Below are 14,795 nucleotides of genomic sequence, written 5' to 3'. Positions count from 1 at the left end.
CCAGAATGGAAAATGGTTTTAATTGTTATCCGTGGGACAAGGCGTTAGCGAAGTGGAGATAAAATGTAATCTCCTTCAATAACAATTTCCTTAATTAAGCCGGGGCAATCCAGTTCAGTGTTCAATTCCCAAAGAGCGTAGGAGAAAAATTCTAAAGCTTTGTCGTGGGCCCTGCGGATGTGGAAAAACACCGGTGGGTAGATGGTCTAAGTATACCAACGACAACGCCAATGGTGCGAAATGACGTGATGGTAATTCCATATTTCTATTCTTTCACTAGAGGCATTTCGCAAACTCAGAGATATCAGTTTGTTGCGCATAACCTGTCGTCACGGATATTGCTAGAGCAAGAACTGTGGCAAGAAAATCATTCGGACTACGAGAAACTAAAGTAAACCCAAACTGCACTAAACCAAGTCGCTACAGGATGGGAGAATCGCTAAACTCGGAAGAACGGTGTGTCAGGACGATCGTTGACTTCGTTTACCGATCCGAAGGTAGAATACACGTCTACAAATTCGTTGTAAACCCGGGATGCGTAGCGTCACAGCAGCGTGTATTTGATTGCCAGAGCATAGAACTAGCAGTATAAACTTTCACGGAAGTGCGTTGTGGTCTAGGAATGGACGGTGGGTGTAAGATGGAAAACTGAAAGCTTCACAATTGTGAATTCAAGAACACTTGAGCAGCGTGACCGGTTCTTTATTTCAGTTACAAGGATGTTAATTCACTCTCAGCAATCGTTGTACCGCATTCGTAATAGAATTCCTCGTGGTGTTTATCGTCAGTATTTTTTTTTTCTTTCTTTCGATTCACTTTTCCTTTCAATTGCTCTGCAGCTTTGCACCAAACTGTTACTTTTCGGATCCTTATGTACGCAGACACTCACGTCAGGAATTTTGGAAGTTAGAAAGTACCCATTATGCCTTCGGGCAGAGTGCCATAACTGGTTGAGATTAAAGCGTTCTCTTGTTGTTTCGAGGTATTTAATTTATGGCAATCCATGCACGGCGAGCAGCGGGCGACGAGAACCGGCAGGATGAGGTCAAAGACCAAAGTTAAGAAACCAGAGAAGACTGATAGCTAGGCTAACTCTCACGATATCAATGTCACACATTCCAGCCGCGGTTGTAATTAACGACTTTGTTACCGGGAAATTCGTCGGGTTCCACCTTGTCAGTTATGACTCGACCACACATGTTACAGAATCGCCTTTGTGACATACTTGAGGAGCTTTCAATGCTTCGCTTAGCTAATAAATTAGTCCGAGAAACATTGTTCAGAATCTCGTAATTTGGCGCCTCGTTGAGTTAAGCGTCCTAATCCAGCTCCAGTGTTGTAAGAATTTTGAAAAGAGCGGGCACGCCAAATGCCACTAGAACAATTGGCTCAATCCGGCGACCAGAAAAGCAGCGTTCTTGGCCGATGATTCGTCGTTTGAAAGTTTCAGCTGGTACGAAAGTGAGTTTCTAGTGGCTCGGACTTGCGGAAAAGCTGCTACGCGTCTGGGGCTTAAACGACAAGTCACTGTCCGGCCCAATAAGGCTAATGGAAACGAGGCGGTGAGAAATGGGAGAAGCGGAGGAAGATGCAAAGCTCGCCGCCGCGCTTTCGTCGGCAGACTTTGTTTATCGAGTTTGCATTCTCGTCCTCGTCTCCTCCCTGCTTCAATCACTTTTCCTCTTCTCATCACGGCCTTCTCTATCAGGCGTGAAACCAATTCACAGCTGACGTCTCTGGTACCAGAGAAAACCTGACCTTTGTGCAACGATCTTCTCCGATCCGATTCGTTGGTTATCTCAATTAAAAGGGGGTGGTGATATATTCTTCGCTGAATTCGGAAACGATGCTCGTTTTTTTTACTTTGCGAGAAAGGATGGAGGACGATATAATTCGCGTCGTCGCCCCCTTGCTATTTGGTTCTCAAACACCGGGAATAATAAATTTAGGGTGCAATTGGGGGCGTTCCGAACAGCATGCGTCGAGGACACGAGTGGAATGGAAGAAGGAACCATACCCTGTCCTTTTCTTGGACGTGCCTCCTCTCACCATTTCCTACCCCGGGACTGTGAGAGAGCGATATTGATTCTCGCGCTAGCATTGGCGTAGAGCGGAGAGAAGAGAGTCTCTTAGAGGTCACGGGGTTCCGTTTATCCGAGGAGTTATTCTCCCCCGCTTTCCTCTCTTTCTCCGCACTCGTGCAGGTCTTCCTTCGTATGGTTTCCGCGTAGCTTGTTTACAGTTTTCCGACAAACCTCCCATCCGATACCCACAGCCACGTCTCTCTTACCCAATGAAGCATACGAATTTATGTTACAAATCGCCACACATTAACCTAGTTGGCTTTTCATAGCGGGTTAACCGTCCTCCGTCTGCCACCACCATGACACAGTTGCTTCAGGGTACAATTAGTACAAGCACGCGACGGAATTTGAGCGAAAACTTTTCTGCTTACTTCAACCACCTACCATTGCCGCCGCCGCCACCGCTCTCGACGTTTAATCGCTTGGAAATTTTCAGTTCATCTAATAACGCGAACAAAAGGTCAAGTCGTAAAACAGATTTCACCCTGTCTTTATATAAGTTCCAGTCAAAACTAATTAAAACTTGTCGGATCACCTTGTGCTGCGGGTTTTTATGACTGGCCTAATTTCATTAGTAATGCGGCATTCTTCGATTAACTGATTACTTATGTAGATTCAATACGCCGCAGACGATGGTTGATTATATTACTTCCACGCGTACTTGAACAATACATTGAAATTTGATGTGACGTTCATCCGAATATTACATTTCTCTACTCCGTAAAGTGTAGTGTACAGATGTACCTTGAAACGTACATATATTTTTTTTTCTTTTTTTTTTGTTTTTCTCATTCATTTCACCTCCGGATTTGCGTTACGCTGGTGATTTCTCAGTTGTTGGCGTGCTTTATCAAGGGTAAAGAAATCGCCGGTACGTAAAATAGGTTAGGCTAACCACATTATCGTACCGTTTCTTTCTTATTCAAGATTTTCAACTGTTACAAGGTCGGGGAGGGGAAGGGACTTATACACGTGAAATATAATAACACATTGCGAAAGGCGCCTTCGGGTTGAAAAGAAGAGATGAGAATCACGCAACGATTCTTGCGACAATGCGATGCGGAGGCTGGTGGATTACTCGAATCACTCCAATTCCCTTTTTATATACGTCTCTCTCGCTCTATCTTTCGCGACTCGCACTTTTTTGTACATGAGTTCAGGTTACGATTTCATTGATTCGATCAGGCTTACCAGGTATTAGCACCGCGTGGTCCTCGAGCGATTCCATCTCCTCGGACCGCATTAACCGTCAGAGTAAAAGAAGAAGAAGAATATAACCGTAGATAGATCTGTAGAGAGATGCTGAGCAACGCGCTTGCGTGTCTTGCGTCGGGCGGATGAACAGATAGAAGACAATGAAGATTAATACACCGTAGCTTTATGCCTCCTCCTCCTCCTCCTCCTCCTCCCCCCAATGGCGGGTTCCCGTTGATCCTTGGTTGTAATAATTTCGTCCGACACCCAGATTGCATTCTCGACTTAACGAACCTTTCATCGCCGTCGTCTCGAACCTACATTGTTAGGTGAAACGGTTCCCCTTTGTCTAATTAATCCGACTATCCGAGTGGATTAGCCCTGCAGGCACGCCGCTCGTTCGAAAACTTGATGCTAATTGCGAGATATGCACGGGTACCTGTATACCAAGAACAGCCTGATACCCGGGACGCGGTAAGTTCGTTGTCGAGGGTCCGCAGTTCGTCCAACGCAACGGTGGGAGGCGGCTGTAAATAGCGACTGAAGGAAGGAAAGAAAAAGAAATAATAAGTGGCAAGGGGGGGGGGGGGGGGGGGTTTGGGATGGAAGGGATAGAGAGCCGTGCACCGAGCACGCGGAGCGGGTTAGCGGTAAACCGCGCCGCGCTCGCCTTACTGGTCGACTAACCGCAACTTCCCTTCGTTGGTCTTTTCCAGATTAGCAGCAGTCGGCGGGACATGGATGTGAGCTTCACTAACGTGTTGGAGGGGGCTCGCCAGTACTTCCAGGGACTTCCCGTACCTAGTACAGCAGGCACGACATCGTCGACGGAGAACATCGCAACATCGACCTCCTCTTCGTACGGTCATGGCGATGTCACGGCCTCGGTTTCCGGGCCGACCTCATCCAGCACCATCGCGGCTGTTTCGCGCGAAGCCCCCGGGGCCCAGCAGCGGGTCGAACTCGGTTCGCGGGGGCCTGAGGACAGGCAGGACGCGAGCCAGGTGGGCAACTCTTACTGGAACCCACACGGACCCGTCGAACCTTACCCGCCGCAGCCGACCCGCGTCGAGGTTCCCGACACCAGGCCGACGGACGGAACGTGCGTCAGTCTCGAGGCCCCCGCCGGGTCCCTAACCGAGATGCAGCCAGCCAGCAAGCAGGCCTACGATCACGCCGCCGCGCACTCCTCCTCCCCCTCCTCCTCATCACCGGCCCAGCTGCACCAGTTACAACCTCCGAAGGCCTGCTCAACGCCGCCCGTTTATCAGCAGCTCAACACCGTATCTAGAACGCCGTACTCGACGGCCGCCGATATGCTGCCGGCGCATTCGTCCTATCAGGCCGTCGAACGGGCCCCTCCGAGTCCAGCGATGGTGGCGCCGAGGACGCAGTACTACCCGCGATATCATCACCCCGAAATCACGAAGAGCACGCCACTGCCGATGACCCAGAGCTCGACTTACCAGTCTGCCAACGCGGTTCCGAGCTCCGGTGTCGTCCAGCAGTCCGTGACCCGTTCGAGTCCGGCCGAGCAGAGTTGCGCCTTACCACCGGGACCCGGAGCCCAAAGTCACGTGCACGAATCCCGGGACCTTCGGAGTCCGGCACTGCGGGGCCACGGCTCGGGCTATCCGAATTCGGTGCAGGCGAACGGCGCTCACCAGCAGCACGCCGCCGCGCAGGGCTACACCGTGCGAAACGCGGTTATTCCTACCTCAAATCAGCAGCAGCAGCGGCATCAGCTGCAGCAGCCAGGTTCCGCGGCCTCGTCGTCTGCCGCTGGTAATCCAGCGGCTCATCAGGTCGCCGTTCACGGAAACAATGCTCATACGCACATTCCTTCGCCCCATAACCTTCCGCAGCACATTCCGTCATCCCAGAATCCCGCCCGAGTCAATCCCTCGCCCCTTCAGCATCACGTTGTTGGCGCCGGTAACGCCGCCGGTTCCACCGGCTATTGTCCCCGGGTGTCTCCCCACATGCCACCCCCGAACTCGGTCTACCACTCGCCCTCGCCTCACGAGGCAACTTCCTACCACCCCCCTTCGCCCCACCCTACTAATAACTCCAATACCTTTCAGCCTCGGTCACCGACCTATCCCCCGCCTCCCCAAGCTCCCGCACAGTCTACTCCGCACTCGTACTCGTCATCGAGCTCCCAGCACTATCAGCAGCCGAGTTCTTATCCGTCGACAGCTGCCGGCTACGCTCAGCCACAGTTGTCCGGCTACCATTCCCAGCTCCAGCCGAAGAACTCAACCTCCGGTTACTACTCGCAGAGCAATCGGTCTCAGGCCTACGCGGTTCCTCCGGTTTCAGCGCCTTCGACGGCCAACCCCGGCGGCCAGTACGGTGCTCATGGCAAGTCGATCGCCTACAACGGAGTCCAAGATGCTGGAAGAAGGAATTGCCCGGAGGCTGAACGGCCGTACGGGGTTCAGTCCTACCAGACACCGGTATCGGTTCAGCGGACCTCGAATACTCACAATCTCCCACCGATCGCCACCCTGTCCTATCATTACGACAGAAACTCGCGCGAAGCCTTGTCGAAGGCCCAACCGATGCACAGGCAGCAACAGCGACCCCAGTCTGCGATTACGAAGAATTCCTCGACGACCGGTTTAACGCCGAATCCGGCGAGGTTGTCCGACTATCCGGTCGCCGTGAACAACCAGCATGCCAACGGGAACGTCGTCACCTCGGCAAGTTCCATGTACAGCAGGGTCGGTGGACAGCCCGGGGTCTATCCGAGGTACGCCACAACTATGGCGCCCAGTCATCACGGCAGCAACGCAACCAGCACCACCGTGACGTCGAACGGTGCGCCAATTTCCAACAGACCGACCGTCCCGACGCCGATGTCGTCGACCATCGTCAATTCTGGCTACCCGAGCCGGTCTGGGGGTCGGTCTGTCAACCCGTATCCCTCGACGCCGCACCAACCTCAGGAGAATTACGCCTACAAGGATTACCCGAGCGCGTCGACAGCCTACCCAACGTCCACAGTCGTCAGCCAGTCCGTCCCTCCCCCTTCGAGTTCCAGCACGCTTCAGACCAACGGGGCGCCGACGTCGAACAGAAAACGAGAGTCGCCGTTGGATCTCTCGCTCAGAACGATCAAGACCCCCGCGGACTCCACGGCCCAGGATGACCCGGAGGCCTCCTGCAGCGGGGACAAAATCGTCAGCAGCTCCAACGCCGCTTCGTCGAGAAACGCCGGGAGGACCGTACTCGTGCCTCCGGGTGCCGCGTATCCGGTATACGACGGGCGGAGCTTCGGACATTCCCGAAGCCCTGCTTCCGGGGTCAGGGCTTCCACTCCTCTGCAAACTGTCCGCGCGCCGAAAGTCGATTTCTTACCGAACTTCAGCTCGACGCCCCTCCACCACCCGGCGCATGAGAGCAACTCGCTTCGCAGGAGCAGCTCACATATATACGCGCCATCGCCGCGTGTTAATCCAGCGGCGGTTGCCCCTCTGCCCAATATAGCGACCTTCAAGAAAGCTCCCGCTGCCCCGTCCTCGTTGCCGTACGAAAAGAACCCACCCTATCGCGTCGGGAACGTGGCACGCCCCAGGTACGCTCCGGTGATGGAACCCGGCGGTAACGCGATACGTCACCAGGAGTATACGTCCGATCTTAGCAAGTACCATGTCGACAGGAACAAGATGGCTCATGTTCAGCCGTCAGCATACGGCAGGGATAGACAGCCGGCAACCAAGAGGACCGCGGCTGATCCGACGCCCTATACCGGGCTCAGCAAACAACCGCGTGTTGAAAAGTGGCGGCAGTCGATAGACCAACAAATAGAGCAAAGACTGTCCAATGCGCTTCAAGAACGCCAGCGTCAGGAGATGAGCTTGAACGCACCCGTTTCCAATGGCGTCAATTCCGCCGTCGTGCCCGCCGGCTACGATCAACGCCGCGAAAACAACAGTGCGTATAATTACTGTGATAAAAGGAATTATCCGGAAATCAAGGGCGCTGCCAGGGGCTCCTTTGCTCCAGCCTCACCCGCCGTCTACGGAAATCAGGGTGGAACCCCAAGAGTCACCGGACACTCACATATCCCTCAGTCCTCGGGGCACCAGAATTTGTATTCCGCGGGTTACCGACACGGTCAGGGACAGCATGCAAGCTACCGAGTACCTGCTTCTCATGTTCCTAATTCTGGACCGAACGCGGAACAGCCCAGCAACGCGGGGACCGACAAGAAACGGGTACTCAGCCTCCTCAGGAACAGTTTGGAAAATAAACAACAGCGGGAGGAGCAGCTCAGCAACAGCCAGCAACCAATACTCGCCAATTACAATCAGCCAAGCTTTCAGAATAAGGTAAGTTTCTCACGAGTCTCAGCTTCTATTTGACTTGTTTCGCTACTTGTTCATACTTACCGTTCTTTCTTATTCTTTACCGCAACAGGTCGTCACACCAGTCGAGCCCAAAACCAACATTGGAAGACATAATCTCTCCCCCTTCACCGCTGCTAGTCTTCTCGAAAGGAACAGCACCACTCCACCTCACTACAAATTTCACGTGCCAAGGGCGGTCGACTCGATTATCCAGGAACCCTCTCACAGTCTGTACGGCACCAGGGTTAACTCATCCGCCACTATACCTGGCAAAGAGGCCAACTCGATGACGAGAGGTATCGAAAACCAGATTCATCGTGACAAGGACGATGGATTAGCGGCTATATTGGCAGCCCGAATACGAACTAAAGCTGAATTGAAACAGGTGCGTTGATAATACACCGGCTCGGTTTGATATTCAATCGTTTACGTCCTCGTTTCTAGCCGTCCAAATATTTTCGATAGTATTCCTCTACGCTTGAGGCCAATCTTTCTACGCATGAACGATTGCGTTTTATTGTAATTAAAATGTCACCAGGTGTCAGCCGGCCAGTTTGGCGCTAAACCGACGGTGGCGTCATCCCAGGAGATCTCGGCAACACCGAAAGGTAATTTTCCGTAATAACCAATGATATGACGAAGTGCATTTGTTCACTCAATTGTCATGGCTACTGAATAAATTGTTTTCTTTTTTTCTTTTCGATATTGAAGACATTGAAAATGGAGCTTCCACATCAACGCCCCAGTCCGGTTCTTCTGGGGGAAGCCCTCCCAAGCTCACTCGCGAACAGGTGGCTAGTCTTCCACCCCGAAGGCGGTTGTTCTCAAGGACCGACGAGGATTTACCTGTTGCGGCAACTATTCCAGCTCCGGCGCCAACCCCAACCAAAGCTTCGGTCGTACCGCCGAGAGCTAGCGGATTCCGAAGCTCATCAGAGACCTCGGTGTTTGACTTCAGAGAGAGTGACTCCGAGGGTGAAATGCCGGTTTTGGAGAGACAGACGCTGGAAGAAATGCGAAGGGACAGAAGGCAACTGTCGAAGGTCCAGCCACCCGTACCGCTCAACAACGCGATGTGCATGAGAATGGCTTCGTCGTCTGACTTAGTGAAGATAGAACTCAAGGTACGAGTCGATTCTCTGTGTAAAATTTTAGGGATGTTGTTGATTAAACCGATGGCATTGATGTGACGGTGACTTGATGATGTGATGTGTTTTTTGGTTTTTCAGGAAAATGACAAAATCATCGAACCAGATTCGTTCTGGTCGACAACCTGTGATAAGTTTATGGAACAGCTACGAAGTGGCGATGTCACAACGAAAAAACGTGGCAGACGGAAGAAGGGAGAGTCCGGTTCGGGTTCGGCGACAAAGCTAGAAACTGATTCCGCGCTAAATTCGGACGCGGAATCGGCGCCTAGGCTCGAAGTGAAGCCTGAAGACATTAAGCAAGAGGTACCAGATGTGCCAAGCGAAACTGTGAAGATCAAAGAGGAGGTGATCGAGGTGAAAACCGAGAACGACTGCCTCGAAAATTTGGAAATCAAGACTGAACCCGACGAATCAGATATTAAAACGGAGAAAGTTGAAAAAATCGTGGAACGAGATTCGGACGAGTTGCCACTAATTCAAAGAGCGGCGCGAAAGAATTCTACGAAGATCGAGAGTGACGGGGAAGAAGAGATCGTCGGAAGGAAGAAGAGATCTCGTCGTGGTAGTAGGATAAAACTTATCTCATCTAGCGGCAGCGAAAGCTCGAGCGAAGAGAGTGAAGCAAGCGCTGAATTCGGCCATGGTTCTTCGGTAGCCGATAGATTACGTGCCAGAAAACGCTCGAGTGCGAATGCGGAAACTGAAGGCATGAAGTTGCGCTCGCGAGATACGACGCCGCACAAGGCCCCAAAGGATAAGGAGGGAAAGTCGTCACCGGCAAAGGGCAGTGTGTCGCAAAAAGGTAAACCGAAACCATTGTTCGGCGATGGTAGCGACTTCAGACCGGGTTGGGAGGATGAGGTTTACGTTTATAAAAAATCGCTAAGAATGCCAACCAGGTTAATAACCGTTTCGAAGCCGTCCAGGTTTCATAGGTTGTCAACTTCACTTCCGGATCTCGATCCGGGATCACCGGCACTCTCTGTATCGATGGAAAGCACCGATAACGAACGAATAAGAATATCGGACAGCGACTTGGAGTCAAACTGTAGTTTCAGTCTTGCTGGACTGGAGAGCAAAATCGACGATGAAGAAGCAACTTCCTCAACGACAATGTCGTGTCCAACGAAATCGACCCGACAGACTCGATTAGAAAATAATTCCATCATCGACCTTCTCGCCCAGAAAGTTGGTACTAGTAAAAAAGAGCAGAAACGAAGGGCCAAGGAAAAGTTGATCAAATGCCCTAAGATTCTTCCAAAAGGTAGGAACGAGCCAGAGCTGCTTGCCACGCCGAGTTTGGCGCCTCTTTTATCGAACGACCTAGCAACGACGCAAAAGACGAAAGGCAAGACCCCTGTCAAAAGTAACAAGTCACCGAAACCAATAAAAGTGACGAACTCCTGTCTTTTGGGATACTTTCGTAAACAGACTGTTAATAACTTTAGAGATGCTTTTAAGAATAATCACACTCTGCCCAATGAATTTTCGACGTTCGTTTTGAAGAGCCGAACGAGAACAGAGACTCGGGTTTTGAAGAAACAGGCAACGATTAGAGAAGTCTTCGGGGAGGATAGACCAGCGTCTGCACCGCCGATGCAAAATCACGGAGACACTTCGCAAGACGATGACGATTCGCAAAATGAAACGCAAGAATCCAAGCCAGGAAAGTCACGAACGCTGAAGCAAAAAGTCGTGTCTCGTCTTAAAAGTGCTGGAATATTGAGGAGTAACAAAGCACTAATGAATTCCAAGCTACATCTATTAAATCCTAAGAAACGTAACAACCTATTGAAATCTTTGGCTAAAAAGAAGTTCCAGCATATAAAGAAGGAGAAAATCCAGAAAGAAGATGAAACGAAACAAGAGTTGGACGAGACAAGTGAAATGCAGGAAACCGAGAGCAACGGACCCGAAGTCGAACCGGAGAATGCCGACGAAATTGGGGGTACCGAGTAAAAAGAGGCTGAAATTACGTACTGGCCGACGAAAATTTCGTTCTGGATTTGATTACATGCGAAAGAAAAAGAAACCATTGAAAAAAGACGACGTTACATCCAAGGATAGGAAACGAGTGAGTATAAAAACATAATCAATGCATTTTGGCCACTTATTTCTCAAGTCCGATTATTCAACAAATCAATTTTTCCAGCAAACTGTGCCTCGTCCAAGTCCCGAATCCGTCGCTGATATACAAACGGAAATTAGAACATGGGTCATCAAGAAAGGCGTGGGTGAAACCATCCTTCATCGAGCTGCAAGGCTTGGATATACGGTAAGCACAAGATGCTTGTGCATCAAACAATCATGCAAACAAATGGTAATCGTATTACCAACTACGAGTTATAACTCTGAGTATGCCTTTCAGGATGTTGCAGCATATTGCTTGGAAAAGTTGAACAATCCACCAAGCCCTAAGGATAATGCAGGATACACACCCCTCCATGAGGCATGTTCGAAAGGACATCTAGAAATTGCTAAACTTCTACTTGCCTATGGGGCAAATGTTAGCGAAAGCGCCAATGGGGGGATAAGGTGAGCACAAAAGGAGAAATAATAGACTTTGCATAAAGCTGAGATATTCTTTTGCCCTTCTAGACCACTACACGAAGCTGCAGAGAATGGGGCAACCGAACTTGTCAGATTGCTGCTTTCATACGGTGCTGATCCGTTGTTGGCTACCTATGCTGGCCAGACTCCCTTGATGCTGGCCTCGGACACAGACGCATATTTGATCCTCGAACAACATCTAGACGACGTACAAGGACGTCCTGCTGCTCCATGGAGTTTCGCAGGTCCGTCATCAATTTTTGGTGAGTAAAAATATCGCCTTTTTTCATCGATATGATGATCGATATCTGACTTAATTGGTCAAAATTCGCCTTAAACTTGCGTGTATATTATGTAAATTTATATTAACCTACGTAAGTGTGGGCAGATTTTAATTTTAATCTAGAATCTAATTGGCTTACAGATCTTGAGCCGACAGGCTACAGTCCATTAAGCGAACCTCCCATGGATATTCCAGAGCCCGAACTTGAAGATATCGAAATGGAAGTGAGCGACGTTAACTTACCAGTGCTGTATTCCCTTGCCAACGACCCCGACAAATGGGTACTTCTGCAAGACTTGACAGCAGTGTTACGTGTGAAGAGTAGGGATGCTCTGCTTCGCCAAGTTAATCCAAAGGCTCCTGCCGGACCGCCGGCGGTAGCTCACCGTGACGTTATGCGAGAATTAAAACTTCCCGATTTTCTAGAACAGTCTCGATGTTGTCATCTGTTGAGTGGCGGCGAGAGAATAAACGTGCGCGCCTCCAAAGTAACGCTTATTAAGTACAATGATAAAGTGAAGTCACTTCTTAACGTTGAACGAGTCGTGATTAGCTCAAGGTGACAGGAGGTGCCACTGGGGCAGGACACCTGTCTCCAGGCTAGGCCGTCGACTTCAATCGAAGATGAACTTATATCAATGAAAGTTGATGAAAAGAGAACTTTATCCTGTCTTGGATTCAAGCGGGAAAGACATAAAAGAATTAAACGACAAACTAAACGAAACTTGTTAGGGTGAATGAATGTGAGGCCTGAAAACTATTGGTCGATGAACGGTGCAACACATGTAACAATTTGGATGTGTATAAAGTGACTTCCACCGAAATATTCATATTGGAGCATTCTGGATCTCACGAGCATTATGAAATGGGCAATTTATATGAATATACATTGAAAAACTGTTACAATGAATAATTATATCGCAGCATATTGTCGGTAATAGTGCAATGCTGACGAATGATATATTATGTGGGTAGTAAACGAAGTGTATTATAGTTTTCATTTTTCATATAATTAGAAGTGAGGACAACAAAGCAGCAACCTGTGACATTATATTATTAGAGTATTTATTGGAGATATATATCCGTCGGATGATATTTTAATAAAATGCCTGTTACGGCTGTTTGAATAAAAATTTTAATCTATTGCTTTTAGGAGAAAACTGCCGTCTGGACATTAGATAATCCAGAATATATTCAACAAGGGATATCAGTTATGATTTGCTGTTTTATATTCATGTAAACTATGTACGTAGTATGTATATCAGTGCATATTCTCAATGACTAAAAATCATACTAAATACATATTTCCTTGTTGAAATACCTCGAATAAGCCAATTCTATAAGGGTTGAACAAAGAAAGAAAGAAAAAATGAGGCATGGTTACTATTTTAGTAGTGCAAATACTGTTAGAAGAAAAAATAATATAATAAATAAATCAATGAATAAGATTATTATGTTACCAATTTTTAATTTAACTTTAATTACTTCACTTGCAATGTTCGTCAAGTACACATAATTATGTATTTATAAAATTTGTTTACCGTTGATGAATTAATTTTCAAATGTACATACGTGTATTTGCCTAAAAGCTAAGGGGCATTTATGAATTGGGAAGTGCAATCGGGAAAAGTGATTCTTTTTGTGTTAATACTCTTGGGTAGACTGATAGCGCAATCATAAAAACGCAACCGAAGTAGACAAGCTATTTCGTTGGATGGCAATACTAAAATCACAATATAAAAATGTTTTCTGTGCAATAAGATGACCAGCTATAATCTATTTTGAACTAATTCGAATCAGATATTACGTTGGATAAATTTTTTTTTTTCTACTTAAAATAAAAAATTTTATTTCTAACGTTTTGAATGTATAAAATAATGGTGTAGTTATTATATAGAAAAATGTATTACTTTGATTGCAGAAATCGGTACGCTTGCATTGAAAATCATTCAAATATAATCGATCTACGTACTTATTATTCTACTGCGTGCTGCATTTCAACCTCGCAGTTACCGTTAAATGTCAGTGGACTCAAAAAGTGCGACACAATGCTTTGTATGCACTCAAAGACTTAGTTACTAATATTAATAAATAACAGCCACAGAAATAGTTATTCAGACGCAGTAAATGCATATTTTAATTGTAATAATCAGTCTCAGGGAAAAATCTATGTGTATTATCAAATTATACGCTGTAATTTAGAAAGTATGTATAATCAGATGGACATTGTGGGCCATTATGTGTGAGCATAATTGGTTCATATGTTATTAGATCATTGTGTTGCTTTGTTAATGGATTAATTTCCTGTCATTTCACACTGTATCACCGTCTATCTGAGAATACAGATTGTGTGTATACGGTTCATTAGGTTTAAGAGCCATAACTAATTACACCTGTATGACAGTGTATGTCGATGTACATATTGGATGTTTTAAAGAAAATATAAGTTGGAGAGTATCTGAAGACAAATATTGATTTTCAGTAAATTTCTTCTTATGTGAAATTATAATGTACGTATTGTATGTATCTATTATAGTGAAAGTAAAATTGAATATAAGGGTAGACGCAATGTTTCTAACATAAGTCTCTTGTTGTTATTGTAAAGTGTAATAGCGGTACGTAGAATAAACTATGGTTGTAAGCAAAGTATGCAGGGAAGCCTCTGTATATGTACATATTTAGAATTAATGTAATCGCTTTTTTATTGTACCATATATACATAACGAACAATGATTATTATTATCATCGATGTACATTTTCTTAGATGTAACGTTCCCTTCTATCTAGTTTATACATGTATCCACATTATATACACATATGTATGAATATGAGTATACAATGAATATATATGAACATATACGTAAATAATGTGGATACATATACACATATATACATATACATTCAGGAAACTTCTAAGTGTGTTAACTATACGTTATCGCTTTACGAGAAGAAACAAAACGAATTATACTATATCGATGAACAAATATATTTTATTTCGGAATTTTAGTTAAGAACAGTATGAAACTTTGGCATATTGAAAAATATAGCTTCTCTGTGATTCGCTAGTAGCAAAAAGAAGAGTACAATTACTATAACCGATATTGTGACGATGAATATTATCACTACTAAAACTCTGATCATCACCATTATTATTATGTTTCTTATTATGGCTGAGCAA

The 14,795-nt window shown here is 47.0% G+C and overlaps 1 protein-coding gene across 1 annotated transcript in view; it reads left to right on the top strand.

The window, feature by feature from the left end:
* Nucleotides 1-14,362, top strand: part of LOC107221992 — a 150,427-nt gene extending 136,065 nt beyond the window's left edge. Inside the window, 10 exon segments of the mRNA XM_046730130.1 lie at nucleotides 3,995-7,615; nucleotides 7,704-8,018; nucleotides 8,172-8,241; nucleotides 8,345-8,757; nucleotides 8,863-10,731; nucleotides 10,733-10,858; nucleotides 10,937-11,059; nucleotides 11,153-11,319; nucleotides 11,383-11,597; nucleotides 11,759-14,362. Of these exon segments, the coding sequence (XP_046586086.1) occupies nucleotides 4,016-7,615; nucleotides 7,704-8,018; nucleotides 8,172-8,241; nucleotides 8,345-8,757; nucleotides 8,863-10,731; nucleotides 10,733-10,858; nucleotides 10,937-11,059; nucleotides 11,153-11,319; nucleotides 11,383-11,597; nucleotides 11,759-12,180 (7,320 nt within the window). The 5' untranslated portion in view covers nucleotides 3,995-4,015 and the 3' untranslated portion in view covers nucleotides 12,181-14,362.
* The last annotated feature ends 433 nt before the right edge of the window (nucleotides 14,363-14,795 follow it).

This window comes from Neodiprion lecontei, chromosome 1 (assembly GCF_021901455.1).
Source record: "Neodiprion lecontei isolate iyNeoLeco1 chromosome 1, iyNeoLeco1.1, whole genome shotgun sequence".
NCBI lineage: Eukaryota > Metazoa > Arthropoda > Insecta > Hymenoptera > Diprionidae > Neodiprion > Neodiprion lecontei.
The sequence above is the reverse complement of the archived record's forward strand: the minus strand, read 5'-3'. Positions and strand labels throughout refer to the sequence as shown.